This window comes from Podarcis muralis, chromosome 7 (genome assembly GCF_964188315.1).
Source record: "Podarcis muralis chromosome 7, rPodMur119.hap1.1, whole genome shotgun sequence".
In the NCBI taxonomy this organism is placed as follows: Eukaryota; Metazoa; Chordata; class Lepidosauria; order Squamata; family Lacertidae; genus Podarcis; species Podarcis muralis.
The window spans coordinates 83,866,956-83,894,369 of NC_135661.1; the positions used below are offsets into that span (position 1 = coordinate 83,866,956).

At 48.2% G+C, this 27,414-nt stretch overlaps 1 protein-coding gene across 1 annotated transcript; it reads left to right on the forward strand.

The window, feature by feature from the left end:
* The first annotated feature begins 1,173 nt into the window (after positions 1-1,173).
* AP2S1 (adaptor related protein complex 2 subunit sigma 1) lies at positions 1,174-17,105 on the forward strand. The gene is made up of 5 exons (XM_077932279.1): positions 1,174-1,713; positions 10,598-10,747; positions 13,260-13,373; positions 13,784-13,843; positions 16,466-17,105. Exons 1-5 carry the CDS (start codon positions 1,189-1,191, stop codon positions 16,565-16,567), a joined length of 951 nt encoding a protein of 316 aa, XP_077788405.1. The 5' UTR covers positions 1,174-1,188; the 3' UTR covers positions 16,568-17,105.
* Positions 17,106-27,414: the final 10,309 nt, after the last annotated feature.

A 27,414-nucleotide genomic window follows, 5' to 3' on the forward strand; every position in this document is an offset into this window, starting at 1 on the left:
CCCAATTCCTTTGCAAGCCTGACATCTGGGATCCTTTGTGGCTGAAGACCTGGATAAAAATGCTTTAAATAAATAAAATAAATGAATAACTTTGTTTCTGCGGCCTAACTCAGAAAGAATGGGGAGAAGACCTGGTTGTTGTCTCCATTGTTCAACATTTGGGAATTGGAAATCCCTACAAACAACCAAGAGTTCTACCCTGGATCTGGTCCACCTTCTGCCTGCCCCTGCTTCACAGTGGGGTGGAGGAGAGAAGGTACATTTCACATGCAAACTGGGGCATTTTATTTATTTTATTTGCTTATTTAACTTATATGCAGAATTCATCATGCGAAAGGCTGGTCTGGATGAATCCCAAGCCGGAATTAAGATTGCTGGAAGAAATATCTACAACCTCAGATATGCAGATGACACAACCTTGATGGCAGAAAGTGAGGAGGAATTAAAGAACCTTTTAATGAGGGTGAAAGAGGAGAGCGCAAAATATGGTCTGAAGCTCAACATCAAAAAACGAAGATTATGGCCACTGGTCCCATCACCTCCTGGCAAATAGAAAGGGAAGAAATGGAGGCAGTGAGAGATTTTACTTTCTTGGGCTCCATGATCACTGCAGATGGTGACAGCAGCCACGAAATTAAAAGACGCCTGCTTCTTGGGAGAAAAGCAATGACAAACCTAGACAGCATCTTAAAAAGCAGAGACATCACCTTGCCAACAAAGATCCGTATAGTTAAAGCTATGGTTTTCCCAGTAGTGATGTATGGAAGTGAGAGCTGGACCATAAAGAAGGCTGATCGCCAAAGAATTGATGCTTTTGAATTATGGTGCCGGAGGAGACTCTTGAGAGTCCCATGGACTGCAAGAAGATCAAACCTCTCCATCCTGAAGGAAATCAGCCCTGAGTGCTCACTGGAAGGACAGATCGTGAAGTTGAGGCTCCAGTACTTTGGCCACCTCATGAGAAGAGAAGATTCCCTGGAAAAGACCCTGATGTTGGGAAAGATGGAGGGCACAAGGAGAAGGGGACGACGGAGGACGAGATGGTGGGACAGTATTCTCGAAGCTACCAGCATGAGTTTGACCAAGCTGCAGGAGGCAGTGGAAGACAGGAGAGCCTGGCGTGCTCTGGTCCAGGGGGCCACGAAGAGTCGGACACGACTAAACGACTCAACAACAACAATTTACTTTATGCGCCTCTTGAAGGGCACCCATTTCCAAGAACCTCCATTTCCAATAACGTGCCCTGAGGCGAGGACGCCGCCCTTTGCCCCAGCCCCGCTCAGGGCCTACCAGGCCTTGCCAAAGCCGGGGGCTCAAGTAACGGCCTGGCGGGGCCTGCCCTACGAAGCGCTGGGCTTCGCTCCTCCCGACAAGTCCCCGGCTTGGCGCGAGCGCCGCGTAGCTCGGGCTCCCCCTGCTGGAGGCAGCCTTGCCCTTCTTTATTCAGGGGACCATTCCGTACTCCTATTAACCGCTCAGGTCGGAGGAACTACAACTCCCGGCATGCAACGCCTGGCGGGGCGGGTTTTAGCCCTCCTCTATGTCGTTCCTCCTCCTGCAGCCATTCTGAAGACTACAACTCCCGACTGCCCGGGGGGCCGGGGCGCGCGCCTCACCGGATATCCGGTGGGAAGGGAGGGTCCGGGGAGGGGTGTCGGAGCAGCTGCCCCGAGCTCTGCGTGGAAAGAGGATTTAGGGCAGGGGGTCGCCATGGTAAGAATGGGGTGGGGAGGGGCTTGAAATATGGGGCTCAGCCGGAGGGGGAGGGGAGGCAGGGTCAGCAATGGGGGCCCCCAAATCCGGGGGTCCAGGGTGTTTGGTGTGGGGAGGGAAAGGAGTTGGTGGTGGGAGAAATAATGATAATTCCAATTATGCCAGTTTTCAATGTTAGCATTTGTTGCAATGCTTCAAGTCAGCGCTGTTAAATCCCTAACGACTGCCCCGCAACGTAGGCCTCTGGTGTTGTGTCCATGCTACTCTCAGGGTCATAAGCCCATGGCAAGCAGAATGAGCAGCAGGGCTCTGTGGCCGCATCCTGAAGCCGACCTTGCTAAGGCCATTGGCATAAAGGGTAAAGGTAAAGGGACCCCTGACCATTAGGTCCATTCGTGGCCGACTCTGGGGTTGCGGCGCTCATCTCGCTTTACTGGCCGAGGGAGCCGGCATACAGCTTCCGGGTCATGTGGCCAGCATGACTAAGCCGCTTCTGGCAAACCAGAGCAGCGCACAGACACGCCGTTTACCTTCCCGCCGGAGCGGTACCTATTTATCTACTTGTACTTTGACGTGTTTTCAACCTGCTAGGTTGGCAGGAGCTGGGACCGAGCAACGGGAGCTCACCCCGTTGCGGGGATTCGTACCGCTGACCTGCTGATCGGCAAGTCCTAGGCTCTGTGGTTTAACCCACAGCGCCACCCGCGTCCAGAGCTTTAAATCGCCTGGCGTGCTGCACCAACCTTGCCATAGCTCAGTGGTTAGAGCGCCTGCCTTGCAAGCAGAAGGTCGCAGGTTTAATACCAGGTAGGGCTGGGAGAGGCTCCTTGCCTGAAACCCTAGAGGACTACTGCCAGGCCGCTACAGGTAGGTAGCCATGTTGGTCTGTCGTTGTCGAAACAAAATTAAAAAAAAAAAAATCCTTCCAGTAGCACCTTAGAGACCAACTAAGTTTGTTATTGGTAAGAGCTTTCGTGTGCATGCACACTTCTTCAGATGCACACGATGTTACCAATAACAAACTTAGTTGGTCTCTAAGGTGCTACTGGAAGGGTTTTTATTTTTGTTTTGCCAGGCCGTTGTTCTCGTCGTTGGACTACAACTCCCATCGTCCACTGATAGCAGGGTGCCATGGTTAGGGATGATGGGAGTTGTAGTCCAACAGCATCTGGGGACCAAAGGTTGAGCAAAGGCTGGAGTGGGCAGTACATGAGCAAGACAGGGCACAGGTTCTTCAGACTTTGTATAAGGCAGCTTTCTATGATCTTTTGCCTAAAATGTGCAAGGGGTATGTGGGCTGGGGAGAGAGAGTATTTGTGGAGGAGAAGGCTTTGAATGGTTGCTAGTCATAAGGGCTATGCGCTGCCTCCACTGTCGGAAGCAAGGATTTGGTGGGATAACAGTAAAGCTTTAAGTAGGCTTTCCCTGCGCTTGATCCAGGCATTTCTGAAATATTAACTGTACATCTATGGCTTTATCGTTCTGTATCATTTATATTGTTTTCGTTGTTTCTAGAACATGTGCTTTACTTTTCCCTTTGGGGCTGCAAAGCAGTTTATAAATTTGCAAAATAAATAACAATCAACCGGAATCCTCCTCTTGATGCGCAACTTGGAGAGCGTGCATGGACTTAGTGGGATTTTCTGTTGGGAGGAAGGATGTGCAAGTGCTGCCCATAGTTGGAAAGTAGCTAGAAGATGCCTACAGGAGATGGTGGTAGTGCCCCATTTGACTGGCACATGCAGAGGAGGTTGTTGTTGTTGTTCAGGGCAGAGAGCAGTCCATGCTCATGGAAGCTGCATCTTTTCTCCTTCCTATTCCCTTTTCCCCTGATCACCAAGTGCTCTTTAGGAAACCCAGCAAGTGGAATTATCCATAAATTCCAATATTTCCACTGCAACATATTATGGTTTGTAATCCAGTGACTTGAGTGTGGTGCATGGGTAGGCAACCTAAGGCCCGGGAGCCGGAGCCGGCCCAATCGCCTTCTCAATCCGGCCCGCGGACTGTCCAGGAATCAGTGTGTTTTTACATGAGTAGAATGTGTCCTTTTATTTAAAATGCATCTCTGGGTTATTTGTGGGGCCTGCCTGGTGTTTTTACATGAGTAGGAGGATGTTTAGCTTCCCGCCACAGCAGTACCTATTTATCTACTTGTACTGGCGTGCTTTTGAACTACTAGGTTGGCAGAAGCTGGGACAGATCAACAGGAGCTCACTCCGTCGCGGGGATTCAAACCAGGCTGACCCCTGGTGTAGTGCATTGCAGACACAGTGGGTTCAATATTATGGTGTGCCTTTAATAGAATCATAGAGTTTTAGAGTTGGAGGGGTCCAACCCCCTGCATTTTGAGGAACCTGACACTGACAAACTGGAACGTGTCCAGAGGAGGGCAACCAAAATGGTCAAAGGCCTGGAAACGATGCCTTATGAGGAACGGCTAGGGGAGCTGGGCATGTTTAGCCTGGAGAAGAGGAGGTTAAGGGGTGATATGATAGCCATGTTCAAATATATAAAAGGATGTCATATAGAGGAGGGAGAAAGGTTGTTTTCTGCTGCCCCAGAGAAGCGGACACGGAGCAATGGATCCAAACTACAAGAAAGAAGATTCCACCTAAACATTAGGAAGAACTTCCTGACAGTAAGAGCTGTTCGACAGTGGAATTTGCTGCCAAGGAGTGTGGTGGAGTCTCCTTCTTTGGAGGTCTTTAAGCAGAGGCTTGACAACCATATGTCAGGAGTGCTCTGATGGTGTTTCCTGCTTGGCAGGGGGTTGGACTCGATGGCCCTTGTGGTCTATTCCAACTCTATGATTCTATGAAAGCATCCATGGCAGATGGCCATCCAACCTTTGCTTAAAAACCTCCACGGAAGGAGACTTCACAATCTCCAGAGGGACTCTGTTCTTTTGCGGTTGGTCTGTCACATAAATCAAGGAATCTTAGTCAGTTGTAAGAGGATTAAACTGTTCTACATTTGGCTATAAATAAGATAGTATTTCTGCAGGTAAAAATATATTTGTTTTATCTTAGCGAAAACCATTTTAGAAAAGGCGTTCTGTTATTTTGCTTCCCATCTGCACTTAAAATAAAAACAAACTTTTTAGAAAAGTAAGTTGTGCTGCCTGATACAAGCCCTCCAAACCTTTTGATTTGTGAAAAGAGTGGTTGTGATTTATTAACTAAGTATTGCAAATACACCCCCCGATTCTTGAGTTCATTAGAGTTTGTTACAACTTGTATTCCCATAAAGAGTTCCTTGTCAAGTTCTTCAAGCTGGATAATTGTGCAAATCCTTTTTGGAAGTGGTCCACTTCATTAGAGTGGGGCGGAGACTGGCCTCTTTCTGTGGCTTGGCTTGCTTGCTTGAGTTACCTAGAATCTTTACATTTCTTAATGTGAGGTCTTTGCTTCGCTTCAGCTGTGGTGTGGATGGAGCTGAGCTCCTAGCTTGTGGTGTAGCTTCGAAGTAGATTTCTTTTTGGTCTCTTGATACTAGAATAACATGCAAATCATAACATGCTTTCTTCTGGCTCAGATCTTGAATATCACTCCTAAAAATGTGCATTAAGATCTGATTTTATAATTTATTTATTTTTTAAAAGCCTATGCTCGGGCCTGAACACAGTATTCTTTGGAAGCATCTGTCCTTGAGAATTCTGGAGAGAGATAACATGTTCACATGCTTGCGGATCTGTGGCATTTCCTCTCTAGTCAATTCTTGCGGGAGGAGAAATTCTAAAGGGAAGGATCTGTTTGTTAGTTGTGCAACTCTCATTTCCCTTGTGGCTTTTCCGTGGAAACGCGTATCCGCTACACAAGCTCGTTGGATAACAAGGGGCACTATCTGTTAATTTGGGTGTCTGCATTTTATTTTTTTTAATGCAGAGAAACGCAAGCAGCCAAGCAGAGTCTTTTCCATGGGTGTTTCTGCTTACAGAATATTCGCTGACGTCTGCATATCGAAGGAGCGGAAGCTTCAATTCAGGCATGGTGTTTCACAGTGCAAGGGGATGTTACAGCCAGGACGCGGGTGGCACTGTGATCTAAACCACTGAGCCTCTTGGGCTTGCCGGTCAGAAGGTCGGCGGTTCGAATCCCCACAACAGAGTGAGCTCCTGTTGCTCAGTCCCAGCTCCTGCCAACCTAGCAGTTCGAAAGCACACCAGTACAAGTAGATAAATGGGTACTGCTGCAGTGGGAAGGTAAGCAACGTTTCTGTGCGCTCTGGTTTCCGTCATGGTGTCCTGTTTTGCCATAATCAGTTTAGTCCTGCTGGCCACATACCCAGAAAGCTGTCTGCGGACAAACGCGGCTCCCTCGTCGTGAACGGAAGATGAGCACCGCAACCCCATAGTCACCTTTGACTGGACTTAACCGTCCAGGGGTCCTATACCTTTTAAAAGGTAAAGGGACCCCTGACCATTAGGTCCAGTCGTGACCGACTCTGGGGTTGCGGTGCTCATCTTGCTTTATTGGCCGAGGGAGCGGCGTACAGCTTCCAGGTCATGCGGCCAGCATGGCAAACCAGAGCAGCGCACAGAAAAGCCGTTTACCTTCCTGCCGGAGCGGTACCTATGTATCTACTTGCACTTTGACATGTTTTCAAACTGCTAGGTTGGCAGGAGCAGGGACCGAGCAACGGGAGCTCACCCCGTTACGGGGATTCAAACCGCCAACCTTCCGATCGGCAAGTCCTAGGTTCTGTGGTTTAACCCACAGCGCCACCCACGTCCCTCACAGCGCCTTGATGGACCACATTTGGCCCCTGGTGGAGAACGCAGGATGCCACCTGGTGTCAGAAGTGACCCATGCAGTGGGAGACAGATGCTCAGGAGAGAGTGACCCATGCGTGCCTGCACTTTGGGCTGGAGCGTAAAGATTCTTGTAGCGCCAGACTTGCACTGCCCTCCTCTCCTGTGTTTCCCTGTAGCTTGCTCATTCCCTGGAATCTTTATGGGAGGTGACAGGGCTGTGTATCTCCTGTAGGCTGCATTAGGGCAGTGCTGTCATACTTGGGACCAGATCTCTCGGGAGGTGTGCCACTGCTGTCGTGCCGCCTCTGTGATGAGGAAAGTGGATGGTGTGGATCAGGGGTCAGCAGCCTTTTTCAGCTGTGGGCCAGTCCACCATCCCTTTGACCATGTGGTGGGCCGGACTAGATATATATTTTTTGGAGGGGGAATGAACGAATTCCTATGCCCCACAAATAACCCAGAGATGCATTTTAAATACAGTGGTACCTCGGGTTACAGACGCTTCAGGTTACAGACTCTGCTAACCCATAAATAGTACCTCGGGTTAAGAACTTTGCTTCAGGATGAGAACAGAAATCGTGCGGCGGCTGCGGGAGACCCCATTTGCTAAAGTGGTACCTGAGGTTAAGAATAATTTCAGGTTAAGAATGGACCTCCAGAACAAATTAAGTTCTTAACCTGAGGTACCACTGTAAAAGGACACATTCTACTCATGTAAAAACACCAGGCAGGCCCCACAAATAACCCATAGATGCATTTTAAATAAAAGGACACATTCTATTCATGTAAAAACATGCTGATTCCTGGACCGTCTGCGGGCCGGATTTTGAAGGGGATTGGGCCAGATCCAGTCCACAGGCCTTAGGTTGCCTACCCCTGGTGTGGATGCTTGTTCAGCCTCTTTTTATTTTATTTTTATTTAAAAAGCAACATCATGTGATGCTGGAACAGATAGCCAGCCATCCCTTGCTTGTCTTTGCTGATTCTGCTGGGCTGGCTTTCTCGATACAGGGTGGGTCCCTTTCCTATCTCCTGAGCACACTAGGCATGAAGAGGCATGGATGGAGGCTGACCAGAAATAGCTGCTCTGTTCTTTAGGGAAGCCCTCGAGCTTTCCCCTGAAGCACAATCCATGCACACCACAGCGAAAGGAAGTCAGGGGGAGGAAAGGGGAAGGAAGCAGCTGGGAGATCTGGCAAGAGAGGCAGGAGATGTTCTGGTCAGGAGAGCCCTCAACACCCCAGTTTCCCTCCCACCAGCCCTAGCCAAAATGTGAGGGGTGTTGTAGTGCATCTGTAGGGCACCAAGTTGGCAAAGGCTGAGTTTCAGCATTAAACCACCCCCATGTTGGGAGGAAGACTTGGAACCCCTGTGAATTGCATTTTACAAAAAGTTAAAATCTGTATGGCTGTGTGGTGGTTCTCTCTTAGACTGCCCCAGTTTAAGAGAATTTGGAAAATGGGTGATCTCAGGAGACAGTCTCTGATTTGCATCTTTGCAGGCCTCCGAGTAATAGGACAACACAATGCCTATCCAGAAATTGTTGTTGTTGTTTAGTCGTGTCCAACTCTTCGTGACCCCGTGGACCAGAGCACGCCAGGCACTCCTGTCTTCCACTGCCTCCCGCAGTTTGGTCAAACTCATGTTCGTAGCTTCGAGAACACTGTCCAACCATCTCGTCCTCTGTTGTCCCCTTCTCCTTGTGCCCTCCATCTTTCCCAGCATCAGGGTCTTTTCCAGGGAGTCTTCTCTTCTCATGAGGTGACCAAAGTCCTGGAGCCTCAGCTTCACGATCTGTCCTTCCAGTGAGCACTCAGGGCTGATTTCCTTCAGAATGGACAGGTTCTGGATACATTGTTGGACCACAACTCCCACCATCCCAAGACAATATGGTAAAAGGTCAGGGTTCAGTGATGGGGGTTATATTCCACTAGCATCTGGAAGGCATCAAGTTGGCTGCTTCTGGTCTACACTGATTGGCAAGAGCTCTCCATTGTGTGCCCTGGGAGTGGCAGGCAGGCTGGATGGCTGTTCTTCCAGTGCTTGTAGCAGAACCTATTTCTATCCAGAACCTATTTCTATCCAGAAATAGGACTCAGCAAAAACTTTGATGTAACTTGTCCCTTCCCTCCCCCGAAGGAAGGGAATCATTCTATGGGAATGTGAAGGCGTTTCAGGGGCCTAATCCGGCCTGTTGGTTGGTTTAATGCGGCCCCCCTGTGGCAGTTTATTTCCTTGGGGGCGGGGGAATCCTTTAAAAAAAAGAAGCGTTGGGCTAAATTCATATAGCCCAACAACCTCAATCTAAAAAAAAGGTCAACTCAACTTTGGTTGGCCCTCAAGGCCCTTCATTTCATCAAATCTGGCCCTCTTTGAAAAAAGTTTGGACACCGCTGCTGTACAGGCTTGCCTGGGCATAAAGCCCGCTAAGCTTAAAGTGAGCGTTAAACTATAAGCTGTAATTCTCTGTAATGTTGTTGTTTAGTCGTTTAGTCGTGTCCGACTCTTCATGACCCCCTGGACCAGAGCACGCCAGGCACTCCTGTCTTCCACTGCCTCCCGCAGTTTGGTCAAATTCTCTGTAATACATTGTGGGAAATGAATAACAACGGTCCCAGTGAGCCCAAGGCATCCATGCCTTGAGGAGGAGGCCTGTTGCTTCTCTGTCCGAGTGCCTGCTCTGTCCTTGCTGCATTCCACTCAGCCTTTTCAGGGGGTGGGTGAAGTCATGAGCCAGTGTGGTGTAGTGGTTAAGAGCGATAGACTCATAATCTGGTGAACCGGGTTCGCGTCTCCGCTCCTCCACATGCAGCTGCTGGGTGACCTTGGGCCAGTCCCACTTCTTGAAGTCTCTCAGCCCCACTCACCTTGCAGAGTGTTTGTTGTGGGGAAGGAAGGGAAAGGAGAATGTGAGCCGCTTTGAGACTCCTTCGGGTAGTGATAAGGCGGGATATCAAATCCAAACTCCAATCCACAATGTGTGTGTGCATGAGTTACGCTTGGCCCAGCCATTCACGGTGGAGAGGCTTGTTCCCAAGGTAGGCAGGCCTTTATCTCTGAGTGAGGGGTGACTCTTGGCTTATGTCCAGTGTTGGAAACTCAGATAAATAAGCTAATTGCCAAATAGCACCTTAAAGCTAGGTTACGGTTGCCGCGAAATGTCTAGGCACCTTTCTTTTCCAATGTGATTTTTGTGTTGTTGTTCCTCATTTCATTTCTATACCACTTTACATTTTAAAGAAAAAACGTCAAAGCGGTTTGCAACACATTAAATGAATCCGGAATAAAACAAATTCAAGCTTCCAGGAAAGTATTTCAGAGCCTTCTCTAAGTGGCATTTTGCTTTCCCCATATTTATTTACCTATTTAATTTATATAGCTGCCCCGTAGCGGAAGTACTCTAGGAAGACAGTCTGGTGCAGTGGTTAGAATGTCAGAGTAGGGCCTGAGAGGTCGGAGATTATTTGCCAACCCGGCATTCAGAGATCTCCACGTGGTCGTAATTGAACCTGTGCCACTTGCAAAACTCACCTGGCGCCTGGGGAATTTAAAACATTGCTTGTGTCTTGATAAGAAAGGATACTCCGACAGTGACCATAGGCAATTCTCTACCCCTGCACACTTTACAAACAAATACCCAAGAGCAAAGGGTATTCTCAGCTGTAATTTGTTTTTTAATAAGCATGTCCCGGGTATCAATAGTCTGAAGGTAAAGGTAAAGGGACCCCTGACTGTTAGGTCCAGTCGTGGCCGACTCTGGTGTTGCGACGCTCATCTCGCTTTATTGGCCGAGGGAGCCGGCGTACAGCTTCCGGGTCATGTGGCCAGCATGACTAAGCCGCTTCTGGAGAAACAGAGCAGCGCACAGAAACGCCGTTTACCTTCCCGCCGGAGTGGTACCTATTTATCTACTTGCACTTTGACGTGCTTTCGAACTGCTAGGTTGGCAGGAGCAGGGACCGAGGAACAGGAGCTCACCCCATCGCGGGGATTTGAACCGCCGGCCTTCTGATCGGCAAGTCCTAGGCTCTGTGGTTTAACCCACAGCGCTACCCGCGTCCCAGTAGTCTGGAGAGTGCTTATTAAATCCCAGGTATCTTTGACGCTGCTTTCTTCCCCCTTCTACAGATTCGCTTTATTCTGATCCAGAACCGTGCTGGCAAAACGCGCCTGGCCAAGTGGTACATGCAGTTTGACGATGACGAGAAGCAGAAGCTCATCGAGGAGGTCCATGCCGTTGTGACGGTGCGGGACGCAAAGCACACCAACTTTGTCGAGGTAACGCCTCTGTCCGCTCGCGGCTTTCCTTCGTGTATGAAGCTGTCCTGCTTTTGCCTTCCGCAGGCCGAACTGGCCTCAGCAGAGGGGACTGAAGAGCAGAGCCTCTTGGGACCTTTAGCTGTAACGTGGCTTGGCTGGATGGCTCGAGTTACCTGCCATCATTTGCTGTGTGGTCACCCTCTTGCCTGATCTCTGTGTTTCTGAGTACAGTGGTACCTCGGGTTAAGTATTTAATTGGTTCCGAAGGTCCGTTCTTAACCTGAAACTGTTCTTAACCTGAAGCACCACTTTAACTAATGGGGCCTCCAGCTGCTGCCGCGCCACTGGACCACGATTTCTGTTCTCATCCCGAAGCAAAGTTCTTAACCCGAGGTACTATTTCTGGGTTAGTGGAGTCTGTAACCTGAAGCGTATGTAACCCGAGGTACCACTGTACAGTCATACCTCATGTTACATTTGCTCCACGTTGCGCATTTTCAGGTTGCGTCGTACGGTGACCCGGAAGTAATGGAACAGGTTACAGTGGTGCCTCGCAAGACGAAAATAATCCGTTCCGTGAGTCTCTTCATCTAGTGGTTTTTTTGTCTTGCGAAGCACGGCTATTAGCGGCTTAGCGCTATTAGCGGTTTAGCAGCTTAGCGGCTATTAAAGGATTAGCGGTTTAGCGGCTAAAAGGCTATTAGCGGCTTAGCAGCTTAGAAAAAGGGGGGGAGCGGAAAAAAATCGCAAGACTCGCAAGCCGTTTTCGTCTTGTGAAAACCGTCTTGTGAAGCAACTCAAAAACGGAAAACCCTTTCGTCTAGCGGGTTTTTCGTCTTGCGAGGCATTCGTCTTACGGGGCACCACTGTACTTCCAGGTTTCGCCGCTCGTGCATGCACAGACGCGCAAAAGGACGTCATGCACATGCGCAGAAGCGGCCAATTGTGACCTGCACGTGCGCAGACGCGGGTTGCGTTCTTTTCAGGTTGCAAACAGGCCTCTGGAACGGATCCCGTTCACAACCAGAGGTACCACTGTACCGTGTGTTTCTCTAGGTGTCACAAAGCCCTGGAGGCAGCTTCCACTACAGCATAAAACACCAGCAAAAGCCTCTACAGTGGTACCTCGGGTTACATACGCTTCAGGTTACAGACTCCGCTAACCCAGAAATATTACCTCAGGTTAAGAGTTTTGCTTCAGGATGAGAACAGAAATCATGCTCCGGCGGCGCAGCGGGAGGCCCCATTAGCTAAAGTGGTGCTTCAGGTTAAGAACAGTTTCAGGTTAAGAACGGACCTCCAGAATGAATTAAGTTCTTACCCCGAGGTACCACTGTATCTTTCTGTATTTAGGCCAGTTAGGAATTTGAAGGACAAGGGGAAGAACACACTGCTATTTACTTATTGAAAGTATTTTTTATCCTGCTCTTTGGCTGAAAAGGCTCTCGGAGCAGTTAAAAAACCATCAGGATTACAATCTAAAGTAATCTTAAAAGTGCATATTCTCTGAACGCCAAACTTTGTTACAGTGGAACCTCGATTTCTGAATGTAATCCGTTCCAGAAAACCGTTCAACTTCCGAAACGTTTGAAAACCGCGGATCAATAGGCAGTTGGCAAAATCCATTGAAAAAATTGAGAAACGCGCCTCGGAAGCCGTTCAACTTCCGAGGCACGTTCGAAAACGGAAGCAATTACTTCTGGGTTTTTGGTGTTCGGGTTCCGAATTGTCCGGCTTCCAAGATGCTTGAAAACCAAGGTTCCACTGTACTTGTATTGGCACCTGCAGTTGCACAGCAAGCGAGAATAAAGATCTTTTTAATGGGTCATAGAACCATAGAGCTGGACCATAAAGAAGGCTGATCGCCGAAGAATTGATGCTTTTGAATTATGGTGTTGGAGGAGACCCCTGAGAGTCCCATGGACTGCAAGAAGATCCAACCTCTCCATTCTGAAGGAAATCAGCCCTGAGTGCTCACTGGAAGGACAGATCCTGAAGCTGAGGCTCCAAGACTTTGGCCACCTCATGAGAAGAGAAGACTCCCTGGAAAAGACCCTGATGTTGGGAAAGATGGAGGGCACAAGGAGAAGGGGATGACAGAGGACGAGATGGTTGGACAGTGTTCTCGAAGCTACCAGCATGAGTCTGACCAAACTGCGGGAGGCAGTGGAAGACAGGAGGGCCTGGCGTGCTCTGGTCCATGGGGTCACAAAAAGTCGGACACAACTAAACGACTAAACAACAACAGAACCATCGAATCAAAGGACTGTGGAGTTGAAAGGAACCCCAAAGGCTCTCGTCCAACCCTCTGCAATGCTGGAATCCTGGCTAAAGCATCCATGACAGCTGGCCCTCCAACCTCTGCATATTGAGGCCATTTTTGTATAGTCCTTCAATGCTAGGTGGATAGCAATAGGAACCTTTCCCCTTTCCACAGTCCTACCCTAACCTGCAATAGACACCATCTTGTCCTTCTATCCAGTGATCGCTATTTTCACCACCTTTCCCCCCCTCTCTCCCCCCCCTCCAGTTCCGCAACTTCAAAATTATCTACAGGCGCTACGCAGGGCTTTATTTCTGCATTTGTGTGGACGTGAACGACAACAACCTCGCCTACCTAGAAGCCATTCACAACTTTGTGGAGGTGAGTAGTGCCTGCAGGCTTAAGTCTGCGCCCTAAGAATGCCCACGCATGTGTGCTTTCACACCCAGGCATGATAAGCGACGCTTCTGCGCAGATGAGGTGGTAAATTATTTCTGAACGGTATCACTAGTACCGGCCAGTAAAGCGAGATGAGCGCCGCAACCCCAGAGTCAGCCACGACTGGACCTAATGGTCAGGGGTACCTTTACCTTTACCTTTTTACCACTGTATTGTCTGCTCACAGTGGCAAAGATAAGGGTCTTTTCCTGATCCTTTTCTCTAGACACTGTGCAAAATTAGCGTTCCACCACTGGGCTACAACTGGCCTTGCAAATGTTAGGCACCTTCCTTGCACATGACTGTGGCCCCCCAAAATCATGACTCCCTTCCTCCTCCTCCTCTCTTCCCAGGTGCTGAATGAATATTTCCACAACGTCTGTGAGCTCGACCTCGTCTTCAACTTCTACAAGGTGGGTTTTTGTTCCCTGACCTTTTCCAGTAAGGCAGAATGAGGAAGGAAAACAAACCGCGCTCGTGGCTAAAAAAACCTTGGGGCTCTCGTCTGTTTTATTTAGCCTGACAGTTCATATGCCTCATGATTACAGGCACTGCGCAACGAGCTTAAGAGGTAAATTCAATGAAAAACTAACCATGAGATTGGAATTGACTTAAAAGGGGCACTGAAATAAAAAGGGAAGAATGCTGGTTTGGTACACACTCTTGCCATCCTTAAAGAAAAGGTGTGTTGTGCTTGGTTAAGTCTGTGCACCTACATGGATCATGTGTTCATAGTCTTTTAAATTACATTAAATTAAATTAAAGCTGCTATACCAGCTGCACTGGCTCCCAGTGGAGTACAGGATCAGGTTTAAGGTGCTGGTTTTAACCTTTAAAGCCCTATACAGCCTAGGACCCTCGTACCCATGGGACCGCCTCTCCTGGTATGTCCCATGGAGGACCTTACGGTCTTCAAACAAAAACATCTTAGAGGTCCCGGGCCACAGAGAGGTTAGGCTGGCCTCAACCAGAGCCAGGGCTTTTTCAGCAGTGGCCCCGATCTGGTGGAACGCTCTGTCACAAGAGTCTAGGGCCCTGCGGGACTTGACATCTTTCCGCAGGGCCTGCAAGACAGAGCTGTTCCACCAGGCCTTTGGCCAAGGCGCAGTCTGACCCCCTCCTTCAGTAATCCTCACAGAACTCTAGCCCAATGGTTGCCATGAATTTGATTTTAAATTGATTTAAAATTGAATTGATTTTAGAATTTTGTGTTACTTTTATTGTTGTTAGCCGCTCTGAGCCTGGCTTCGGCTGGGGAGGGCGGGATATAAATAAAATTTAATTATTATTATAAAAGTAAAATAAATACCGTATTTTTTGCTCTATAAGACTCACTTTCTTAAGGGGAAATGTGTATGTGTCTTATGGAGCGAATGCAGGCTGCGCAGCTATCCCAGAAGCCAGAACAGCAAGAGGGATTGCTGCTTTCACTGCGCAGTGATCCCTCTTGCTGTTCTGGCTTCTGGGATTCAGAATATTTTTTTTCTTGTTTTCCTCCTCCAAAAACTAGGTGCGTCTGGTGGTCTGGTGCGTCTTATAGAGCGAAAAATAGGGTAATTGAGGAAAATGCTGTTTCTGAGACAGTCAGGGCACAGCGCCAGCAAAGAACGGGTCAGGGTGACCTGCTGGTGCCAGCCCTGCCCACAAGGTGGTGTTAGACAACTGCCTAAGGCTGCACTTTATGAAGTTGTATCTGATTCAGTGGCCGCTGAAAGAAACTTCTGTGTTCCTGGCCTCGTTTCTGGCACCTTGAGAGGAGGAGCAGAGAGGGGGTCAAGGAAGGGTGAGGCCTATGAGTGAGACATCCAGCAGTGGTGGGACTTGAGAGGTACCCAGCGTGCAAAAGGCCCGATTTCCCTGCCAGCTGGAGGCCCAGAATTCATGCACCGCAAGGAGTGTGGAGCAAGGAAGAGCTTCCTGCTACAGAATCCAAGGGGAGGAAAAGCCTTGTTGTGGAGCAGGAGGCATGAAGTGCGGCCAAGTCTGGACCTTTAGGAAGCTGCAACCAGCTGGGCAAAACCTGGACCTTGCTGGTATCTTACCGGTGGGTGGGGTCGGAGCAGTGTTGGGCCATCTGCTACCAGAGGGTGGCTGTGTCTTGCACCCTTTAATAATAATATTGTTATTGTTTATACCCCGCACATCTGGCTAGGTTTCCACAGCCACCCTGGGCAGCTTTCAACGTACAGTGGTACCTTGGTTCTCAAATTTAATCCGTTCCAGGAGTCTGTTTGACTCCTGAAAGGGTTTGAAAAGCCAGATGTGGCTTCCAATTGGCTGCAGGAGCTTCCTGCACTCTATTGGAAGCTGCGCCGGACATTCGTCTTCTGAAAAACGTTCACAAACCAGAACACTCACTTCCGGGTTTACGGCGTTCGGAAGGTGATTTGTTCGGGAGCCAAGCAGTTTGACTACCAAGGTACCACTGTATGTAAAAAAGAGTAAAATACAGTGGTACCTCGGGTTACAGACGCTTCAGGTTACAGACTCCGCTAACCCAGAAGCAGTACCTTGGGTTAAGAACTTTGCTTCAGGATGAGAACAGAAATCATGCGGTGGCTGCGGGAGGCCCCATTAGCTAAAGTGGTGCTTCAGGTTAAGAAGAGTTTCAGGTTAAGAACGGACCTCCGGAACAAATTAAGTTCTTAACCCGAGGTACCACTGTATCAAACATTAAAAACTTCCTTTGCTCCCTTGTGGAAAGGTGGCAGAGAAGTCCAGACACACGCTGCTTTGGATTCTTTCCAGGGGATTCCCATACATGCGCCCCCTTTCTTAGAGGAGGAACGTATGTACCTTGGTACCTTGGGTTACATACGCTTCAGGTTACAGACTCCGCTAACCCAGAAATAGTGCTTCAGGTTAAGAACTTTGCTCCAGGATAAGAACAGAAATCGTGCTCCGGCGGCCCAGCGGCAGCAGGAGGCCCCATTAGCTAAAGTGGTGCTTCAGGTTAAGAACAGTTTCAGGTTAAGAACAGACCTCCGGAACGAATTAAGTACTTAACCCAAGGTACCACTGTATTTTCTCTGCAGGTTTACACCGTGGTAGACGAGATGTTCCTAGCCGGCGAGATCCGAGAGACCAGCCAGACGAAGGTCCTGAAGCAGCTCCTCATGTTGCAATCCTTGGAATGAGATGCAGAGGAGTAGATCGCCTCGGATCTCCCCCTGGCAAGATCCTGCCGCTACCCCCTCCCCCTCCAGGGCTCATCTCTCTTCACCCCCGTCCCCTGAATCAGTGACTTGCCCGGAGCAATTTTTTGCCACTTAACCTGTAGCTGGAGGTTTGGGGGAAGCGAGGGGGGCATCTTGAATTGGCATTCCTAGTTCGGATTCCTAGCCGCGCTTCCTCCTGCGAAGGGGGCGGGGAGGCCGCTGGTTGGGGCTGGGTTGCTTTTCTGGAAAAGGGTGGGAGTGGGGAAGTGGAGATAGCTGCCGTCACCCCACCCTCCCTGTGCTACCATCCCAACACAACCTTCTGTCTCTGCCCTCCGTGTCACCAGCCTGCTGCCCATCCCTCCCCGTCCATCCACATAAGAAAAAAACGTGTTGTGCCGCGTCTGCCGTAGAAGAGGGACCACAAGTGTGTGTGAGTGCGCGTGATGACTGTTTGTACTGCCAGTAAAGTGATGTACTGATTAAATAAAGCATCTATGGGACACTTAAACCCCCACCAAGAGAGTCTCATGTATGTTTGATAGGAGGGCGTTCCTGGAGCCTTAGGAATGGTTTCACCTGGCACTTAGAAGCCTTGGCACCAAATACACGTCGTAGGTTAATAAGAAGCCACGTACAGTAATGGCAGGTTTCCAGTCGCTGGGAACCACAGGAGGACAGAGCGCTCTTGTGCTCAAATCCTGCTTGGGGGGTTTTCCATGGGCATCCGGCCAGCCACTGAGAACAGGCGTTGCGAGGTGGGGGGTACCTCAGCATTACAAACTATTTGGGCATCCAGAATACTTACTTATTTGTGGTGTTCACCTCCCACCTTTGACTTCCAGGTGATCAAGGGTGTGTGTGTGGCTCCTCTCTCATTTAATTTCTACAACAGCCCTGTGAGGTAGGCTAGGCTGAGAGGTAGTGCCTCTGGCCCAAGAGCTTCTGGGCAAAGTGAGGATATGAACTACTGTGTTCTGAACTTTAAAATGGAAAGCGTAATGCTGGTGGTCAACAAAAGAGGTTCAAAGACTCTCTCAAGGCAAATCTAAAGAAATGTGGTACAGTGGTTCCTCGGGTTACAGGCACTTCAGGTTACAGACCCTTCAGGTTACAGACTCCGCTAACCCAGAAATAGTACCTCAGGTAAATAACTTTGCTTCAGGATGAGAACAAATCGTACTCCGGTGGTGCGGCTGCAGCAGGAGGCTCCATTAGCTAAAGTGCTTCAGGTTAAGAACAGACCTCCAGAACGAATTAAGTTCTTAACCCGAGGTACCACTGTATAAACACCAACAACTGGGAAACACTGACCTGCGAGCGCTCCAGTTGGAGAACAGCCTTTACCAAAGGTGTCATGGGCTTTGAAGACACTCGAACTCAGGATGCAAGGGAGAAATGTGCTAAGAGGAAGGCACATTTGGCAAACCCTCACCGTGATCAACTCCCACCCGGAAACCAATGTCCCCACTGTGGAAGGACGTGTGGATCCAGAATTGGCCTCCACAGTCACTTATGGAAGACAATCTTACTTGGCTACGAGCGATCACCAAAGAGAGAGGGAGAGGGATGAACTCCGGTCTCGCAGGTCCCTCTGACCCTCTAACCACTATACCACACTGGCGATTGTTACCTGTAATCAAAGTTTTAACTCCCCTCGCCCCTTTTCCCTGCCTCCCCTTCCCAGCACGGACAGCAAAAGAGGTTTTGCTGGTGTCTACGCCTTGGCAGAAGCAGAGGGGAACTGCAGACTTTTTCAGACGTGTGCACATGTGATGGTGTTGGTGTTGACCTTTAAAGCCCTAAATGGCCTCGGCCCAGTATACCTGAAGGAGCGTCTCCACCCCCATCGTTCCGCCCGGACGCTGAGGTCCAGCTCCGAGGGCCTTCTGACGGTTCCCTCATTGCAAGAAGCAAAGCTACAGGGAACCAGGCAGAGGGCCTTCTCGGTAGTGGCACCCGCCCTGTGGAACGTCCTCCCATCAGATGTCAAAGAGATAAACAACTACCTGACATTCAGAAGACATCTTAAGGCAGCCCTGTTCAGGGAAGTTTTTAACGTGTGACATCTTAGTGTATTTTTGGTCTCTGTGGAAGCTGCCCAGAGTGGCTGGGGAAACCCAGCCAGATGGGCAGGGTACAAATAATAAATTATTATTATTATTATTATTATTATTATTATTATTATTATTATTATTATTATTATTATGAGTTATCAGGGTTTAGCATTTATCCCAGTAGCTGAACACTCCCGCATGCTTGAGAGAGGACCTCCCCACCACGCGCCCTTCATGCGAAGGGTTTGGTTACACCTTTGGTGGTTTTACATGCAACCCTAGAGCCTTCTAAAGGTCAGGGCAACCCAGCCGCAGCACATCTTTATTTGAAAGCAGTATTTAAACAGCAGGGTCATGAGGCTGCAGATAGACCTTGATTGCCTCTCCGAAGGGCAGGTGATTTTGTATATTGCATCCTTATTTGCCTTTATATGACTGTCACAGGAGCATGAGGAATTGAGCCCGGAGCCAAGCCTACAGAAGTCTGCCCTCGGCCCCACATGGATCGGAGCCAAGTGTCCCAGTGTGCCTTCTGGTGACCTATTGCAAAGTTCAGCAGAGTTTACGGAGCTGTGTGTTGTTGTTTTCAAAGGCCACCAGGGGGCAGGCTTTTGCACCTGGTTCATGGGGAGCCTCCCACCAAGTCAGGCCATTGGCCAGTATTGCCAAGGGTGGAATCCTTGCCTTACAATCTTGGTGCCAGTAGGAAAACAGAGGTGGTGAGGGTCTGTGGTTGAATGGGGGGTGGGGGTTTTCTGAATGTGGCCGAGGCAAGTGTGACTTCCAAGCTGATTCTAAAGTAAAAAGGGGAGAGAGAAAATGAGGGAAGGAGAAGAAAGAGGGAGAGAGAGACAAAGAAAGATGAAAATACTGTATTTTTTGCTCCATAAGACTCACTTTTTCCCTCCTAAAAAGTAAGGGGAAATGTGTGTGTGCGTCTTATGGAGCGAATGCAGGCTGTGCAGCTATCCCAGAAGCCAGAACAGCAAGAGGGATTGCTGCTTTCACTGCGCAGCAATCCCTCTTGCTGTTCTGGCTTCTGAGATTCAGAATATTTTTTTTTCTTGTTTTCCTCCTCCAAATACTTGGTGTGTCTTGTGGTCTGGTGCGTCTTATAGAGCGGAAAATACGGTACTTGGTTGCAGTGGTGGTTCTAATTATAAAAAAGGTAAAGGGACCCCTGACCGTTAGGTCCAGTTGTGGCCGACTCTGGGGTTGCGGCGCTCATCTCGCTTTATTGGCCGAGGGAGCCGGCGTACAGCTTCCGGGTCATGTGGCCAGCATGACGAAGCCGCTTCTGGTGAACCAGAGCAGCGCATGGAAATGCCGTTTACCTTCCCGCCGGAGCGGTACCTGTTTATCCACTTGCACTTGTGTATCTGAAGAAGTGTGCATGCACACGAAAGCTCATACCAAGAACTAACTTAGTTGGTCTTTAAGGTGCTACTGGAAGGAATTTTTTTTGTTTTGACTATGGCAGACCAACACGGCTACCCATCTGTAACTGGCACTTGCACTTTGACATGCTTTCGAACTGCTAGTTTGGCAGGAGCAGGGACCGAGCAACAGGAGCTCACCCCGTCGTGGGGATTCGAACCGCCGACCTTTTGATCGGCAAGCCCTAGGCTCTGTGGTTTAACCCACAGCGCCACCCGCGTCCCAGTTCTAGTTATAGTATGAGGTAAAAAACCACTGGGGAGGGAGGATTGCTAATGAAAGTGTGTGGGGAGGTATGTGTATGTAGATTTTAGGGTTAGGAGGGTAAGAGAGACTAGAAAAGCAGATCAAATCAAAGAAGGAAAGGGGGAGGGAAGGAGATGAGGGATCTGAAGATGTCAAGATTGTGATGCCTGGGAGTCGTATTTGTATATCAAATGCCAACAGTAAAAAAATAATGTAGAAATGAAAATATGTATAGAGCCCTTTTGAGAGGGGCAAACATAATCTCGCTTTCAGGCTGAGGGAGCCGGCGTTTGTCCACAGACAGCTTTCTGGGTCATGTGGTCAGCAGAACTAAACCGCTTCTGGCGCAAAAGGACGTCATGATGGAAACCAGAGCGCACGGAAACGCCACTTACCTTCTTCCCGCAGTGGTACCTACTTATCCATTTGCATTGACGTGCTTTCTACCAACTGCTAGGTTGGCAGGAGCTGGGACAGAGCAATGGAAGCTCAAGCTGTTGCGGGGATTCGAACCGCTGACCTGATCGGCAAGTCCAAGAGGCTCCGTGGTTTAGACCACAGATAAACACATATATTGGAGCTTGAGCTTTTGTGCGCTAAAGCCCCACTGGCAAAGAGAGCCTTAGTCCATGAGGTGTGGCTAGAGGGCGACATTTATTTACTTACTTTACTTATATGTGAGTGTGTGTACGTGTGAGTGTGTGTGTATGTGTTCTTTTAAAGAGAAGGAGGGGGGAAGGGGGGAAAGAAAGAGGGAGGTGAGGGGGAAGAGGGAAAGGAAAAGAAAAGAAAGGAAAAGGAAAAGGGAGGGGGGAAGGCACCAGTAGCAATACATATCACTGATATGGGGGGGGGGTATTTTTTATTTTATTTTAAGTTTTAGAGAGGATGGTAGTAGTAGCAGGACGATGGAGGGAGGTAAGGCTCTTCCCTCAAAAACAAACTAAGAAACTAAGAGGGGACTAAAAGGAAAAGAGAAATAATGATGATAATAATAATAATAATAATAATAATAATAATAATAATAATAATAATAATGATGATGATGATGGATTAAAAAATAAAATAATAGTAATAATAATGATAAAAAATAAGTAAAGAAGAACAAGAAAGTTCCAAGCTGATTTTAAACATCATCGCTTGAGGGACAGTCACCAGCTCCCTAGTGGCCTCTGGGGGCTGCTACCCCTCTGCAAACATATTTGCAAGCATTGGGTGCAAGACCCTGTCTTGGCATGATCTTGGAGGGCTGCTCTCCCTCTGCAGTGGGGGAGAGACAGAAAGGGAGCTCCTTCCACCACCTTCCCAGAGCCACGTGTGGCGTCTTTTTGAAGGTTATACCTTTTGTCCTGCGCTTGGAGTGCTTGGTCAACAAAGCCAGCGTCACAATCTCAGCAGAACCGGCTCTTCAGGTGACTTCCCCGCAAACAACTGCAGATGCAACTCTTTGTAAAAGTGACGTCTTGGGAAGAGGGCGGGTGGTTGCGATCGGAAACATTCTGGCTCTTAACGCAAAAGAAGAAAGATCACAATATGTGGGTCAGGTTTTTCAGCAGCTTCGAAAGAAGGGGCTGACCGACACTCGGTGAGCCGGCTCTGTATCTAACCGGTCATCTTCAGGTAATGCCAAAGGTCTCTTGTAAAAAGTCGTCCGTGAACTGAATGGGCTCATCTTGCTCACTTAGGGCCGCAATGCCAAGCAATCCACAAATTCCTTCTGCATGTGTGTTAGTGTTGCAGAAAGAACAGCAGAGGTCTCTTGTAGCAAGGTACAGTGGTACCTCGGGTTACAAACGCTTCAGGTTACACACTCCGCTAACCCAGAAATAGTGCTTCAGGTTAAGAACTTTGCTTCAGGATGAGAACAGAAATCGTGTTCCAGCGATGCGGCAGCAGCAGGAGGCCCCATTAGCTAAAGTAGTGCTTCAGGTTAAGAACAATTTCAGGTTAAGTACGGACCTCCGGAATGAATTAAGTACTTAACCTGAGGTACCACTGTAAAAGGTAAAGGACCCCAGTCAAAGGTGACTATGGGGTTGCGGCGCTCATCTCGCTTTCAGGCCAAGGGAGCCGGCGTTTGTCCTCTGACAGCTTTCTGGGTCACGTGGCCAGCAGGACCAAACCGCTTCTGGCGCAACAGGACACTGTGACGGAAACCAGAGTGCACAGAAAAGCTGTTTACCTTCTTGCCGCAGTGGTACCTACTTACCCATTTGCACTGATGTGCTTTTGAACTGCTAGGTTGGCAGGAGCTGGGACAGAGCAATGGAAGCTCAAGCTGTCGCAGGGATTCAAACTGCTGACCTTCTGATCGGCAAGTCCAAGAGGCTCTGATTTAGACCGCAGACAAACACATCTATTGGAGCTTGAGCTTTTGTGCGCTAAAGCCCCGCTAGAGCCTTAGTCCATGAGATGTGGCTAGAGGGCTACATTTATTTACTAGTGCCCAGCTCTTCAGCCAAGAAGGCTCCCAGAGCATCTATCTATCTATCTATCTATCTATCTATCTATCTATCTATCTAATCTACAAGTGAAACTAAAAAAATTAGAATATCATGGAAAAGTTCGTTTATTTCAATAATTCAACTTAAAAGGTGAAACTATTATGAGATAGACTCATGACATGCAAAGCGAGATATGTCAAGCCTTTATTTGTTATAATTGTGATGATTATCAGCCCTGTATGCTCACTGGAAGGACAGATCCTGAAGCTGAGGCTCCAATACTTTGGCCACCTCATGAGAAGAGAAGACTCCCTGGAATAGACCCTGATGCTGGGAAAGATGGAGGGCACAAGGAGAAGGGGACGACAGAGGACAAGATGGTTGGACAGTGTTCTCGAAGCTACCAGCATGAGTTTGACCAAACTGCGGGAGGCAGTGGAAGACAGGAGTGCCTGGCGTGCTCTGGTCCATGGGGTCACGAAGAGTCAGACATGACTAAACGACTAAACAACAACAACAACATGGCGTACAGCTGATGAAAACCCCAAATTAACAATCTTAGAAAATTATAATATTGTGAAAAGGTGCAGTAGCTATTCAATCCATAACACCTCCAATGGGTTCCTGAGCCTTTAAAAGGTCTCTCAGTCTGGTTCAGTGGGAAATACAATCATGGGGAAGGCTGCTGACCTGACAGTTGTGCAGAAAGCCATCAATGAGACCCTTCATAAGGAGGGAAAGCCTCAAAAGGCTCTATGTATCATCTATCTATCATCTATATCTATCTATCATCTATCTATCTATCTATCTATCATCTATCTATCTATCATCTTTCTATCTATCTATCATCTATCATCTATCATCTATCATCTATCATCTATCTATCTATCTATCTATCTAGCTATCATCTATCATCTAGCTATCATCTATCATCTATCTATCATCTATCATCTATCATCTATCTATCTATCTATCTATCTATCTATCTATCTATCTATCTATCTATCTATCATCTATCTATCTATCATCTATCATCTATTTATCTATCATCTATCTATCTATCTATCTATCATCTATCTATCATCTATCTATCTATCTATCTATCTATCTATCTATCTATCTATCATCTATCATCTATCTATCTATCTATCTATCATCTATCTATCTATCTATCATCTATCTATCTATCTATCTATCTATCTATCTATCTATCTATCTATCTATCATTTCCATCTATTTCCATCTATTTCCATCTATCTATATGATATACAAGGGGAAAGGGACAAGGAGGGAGGAGGAAAATCAAAACCTAGGCATGGATTTCTAAACAGCTGTCCCTATAAAAGCCAGCTGGCACAGTTCAGGGGCAAAGAGGTGCTTCGTGGGCCTCCAGCGAAGCTGATGAAATGAGCCCTCCTGCTTCCTGTGTCTCTGCCTGACGCAGCCTGATGCAACAGCTACCCCCAGGTGACAGCTGAGGGACAAGGAGGCCTGATGGAGCTGGCTTGCTCCAGCAGAGACATTTGCCCCCTGGGTGTCAGGTTCCTGCCCCTGCTTCAGGGGAACTCAGTCCTAGGAGGAAGTAAAGGGAACAGTTCAAGCAAGTAATGAAATGAGAGTGGCCACCTTTTTCTTCTTCTTCTTTTCTACTGGCCCCGCTTTCCATAGCTGTCAACCGTCCCTTATTTGGCAAGCAAGTCCCTTATCCCAGCGCCGTGTCCCGCTGCTGTCCCTTATTGATGATGTCCCTTAAATTTCCCGGGTTTCAAAGGAAGCAGCTCCTCTCCCTCCCTCCCTGCTGGCCAGGGAGGAGGGAGGCTCCAGCTGTGTTGCTTGGCTGCGTTGCTCACCCAATAAGGAGTCTAAGAACGACTGGGCGGTGGAGCTTGCATGCCTTGTGCCGATCAAATCGGCCGCATTGCCTGGGGACTCGCCTTTGCTCAGCGCTTCCCAGCGGAGAGGTGACGGTGGTTTTCCTTGCTGCATCCCTTTGCCAGGTTGCTGTGCTGTGGGAACCACCGCTTGAGGCTTTGTTTGGCTGCTGGCTGGGCTTTCTGCCTTTGGCTCGGAGGGGCTCAGAAGTCGAACATACCTGTGTTCTGAAAATCCCTTATTTTGGCTGCTGATCCCTTATTTTCGAGGTTGCTGGTCCCTTATTTTCAAATCTGTAAGTTGACAGCTATGTCGCTTTCATTCCTCGAACAGCATACAGAAAGGAAGTTGGCGACGTTTCTCCACTGCAGAGCAAAAATAGTTTCGCCGGCTTGATTTCTGTAGCGTGACGGGCTGCAGATGAAAAGGCATAGGAGCAAGGCCAGAGGAAACAAACAGAAGGCGATCCTGACACCGTGTAAACATCTACAAGCCCTTCAAGCATGGCCATTCAAGGGCATCAGATGAGAACTGAGCTCATACGTAGGATTGCCACCTTTTTTGCAATCACATTTTTGAATTGAAAGCTTTTTCCCCAACATATTAAACACTAGCATTTAGGCTTCCAACTTTTAAAAATAGCCCTGTTCCTGCAACGTTAATAGCCTTGAAGCTTCCTTGGTTTTCTGGCGTGGGGATGGCGCATGGGAGGGTTATTCATTTAATTTCTGCTCAAATGTACAAGAGCAGCGTGCCAGCCTTCCGTAGTAAGCGAGGGGCAGGGCAGTAAAAAGCAATCATTAACAGAAGGTGCTATTCGCCCCAGGACTCCTCCAGACCTCTCTTACTTTGTGGATGTATTCTGCGCATTCGTGGAGTATCCATTCTGCTTTAGCTTGTACCACAATGTTTTCCCCAACGCTAGCACATCGTCGCTGTCCAGAGGGGCTTCAGTCCTGTTAAGTTGTGGGTGAACATATCAGATGACACAGTGATTCTTCAAACAGCTCTTGTTTATTCCGAGGCCAGAACAGAACTGAAGGGTTCAGTCAGCCTGCTTATATAGAGCTCCAGTACAACGTTACTGTAGCAACTTTCTAAAACTATCCAATCACTGAACGTCACTTTTGATCCTTCATCTGCATAACTATCTACAGCATCCCCCTGCTGGCCCAGGGTAAGAACTTCAGTACATAACAGTCCAGCAAAAGCCAGATAACCACACCCACCTACCAATCTGGACATTTGTGGCATGCCAAGTTACAATATTTCACCAGGAAGTTGCAGGATGTGCACTAACTGGAAGTGAAGCACTGTAGCCCCCCAAAACTCTCGTAGGCACGAATAGTATTGAAAGCGAGACCACATACGATCACGGTTGTGGGTGTGAAGAAGACAGGCTGGTTATTATTTATTTTATGTTGTTGTTAATTTTATATACCGGCCTTCATCCGAAGATCGCAGGGTGGTTTGCAGTACAAAACACATAATATATGATGTAATAACAAACAAACTCGTACCTATGGGACCGCCTCTCCTGGTATGTCCCACGGAGGACCTTATGGTCTTCAAATAAAAACATCTTGGAGGTCCCAGGCCACAGGGAGGTTAGGCTGGCCTCAACCAGAGCCAGGGCTTTTTCGGCCGTGGCCCCGATCTGGTGGAACGCTCTGTCACAAGAGACTAGGGCCCTGCGGGACTTGACATTTTTCCACAGGGCCTAAAAGACAGAGCTCTGTCTGACCCCCTCCTTCTGTAATCCTCATAGAACTCTAGCCCAATGGTTGCCCTTAATTTGATTTTGAATTTAATTGATTTTAGAATGAATTGATTTTAGAATGCATTTCAATTAATTGATTGTGATTTTATGTAAATTGTGCTACTTTTATTGTTGTTAGCCGCTCTGAGCCTGGCTTCAGCTGGGGAGATCGGGATATAAATTATTATTATTATTTTTATTATTAAACAAAAAAACCAACCAGCCCATTTAAAAGGCCGTAGATCGTTTAATCAGTAAAGGCCTGGGTGAAGAGGAATGTTTCTGCCCGGCTCCACTATGTTGACATTGATTTTTCGAATCTGTGGTATAGATTTTAGTGTGGGATCGTGCAAGAAGGAAGGATTAGGTTACAGTGCTGGCAATGCAAGTGGTAGGAGGAGCTGGAATGAATTAGCACATGGGAGAGGATGCAGAGCTAACTACCACATTCATAGACACTGCAAATACCAGTCCAGACCTTCCAAATGCCCCTATTTCCCAGCGACAGTCCCAGATTTACAAAAGCCATCCCGGTTTCCGATTTGATCCCAAAATGTCCTAACTTCCCTTAGGACATCCCTATTTTCATCGGAGAAAGCTTCTATCTTCTTCTTCGGACTAAAGAAGCGTTAACGCACTACAAAGCTTTTGCATGGAATTCGCTTTCCAGGCAGGAAAATGTGTGTCTGCAGAGATCTGCACCCATGTAGCCTCATTGTGCGTAATTACCTACATGCTGAATTTGCACCATTTCCTACAGAAACGGACTTCCATGTAAGTCTCCTAGTCTCAGTGAGTGCTGCTCTTCAACACCAAGGCCATTGGAGATGACTGCGTTTTGAATGAAATTCTGTTCCACAAATGGCAACACATTGTGCCACCGTAAGATGCGCCACCCTGTGCATGCAGCTATAATAGGAATGCATGTAATAGGCATGCATTTTAGTATCTAAAATACTGTCCTAAAATCTGACGCAACTGGGCCAGCTATTTCATCTTCCCTCTGCCACT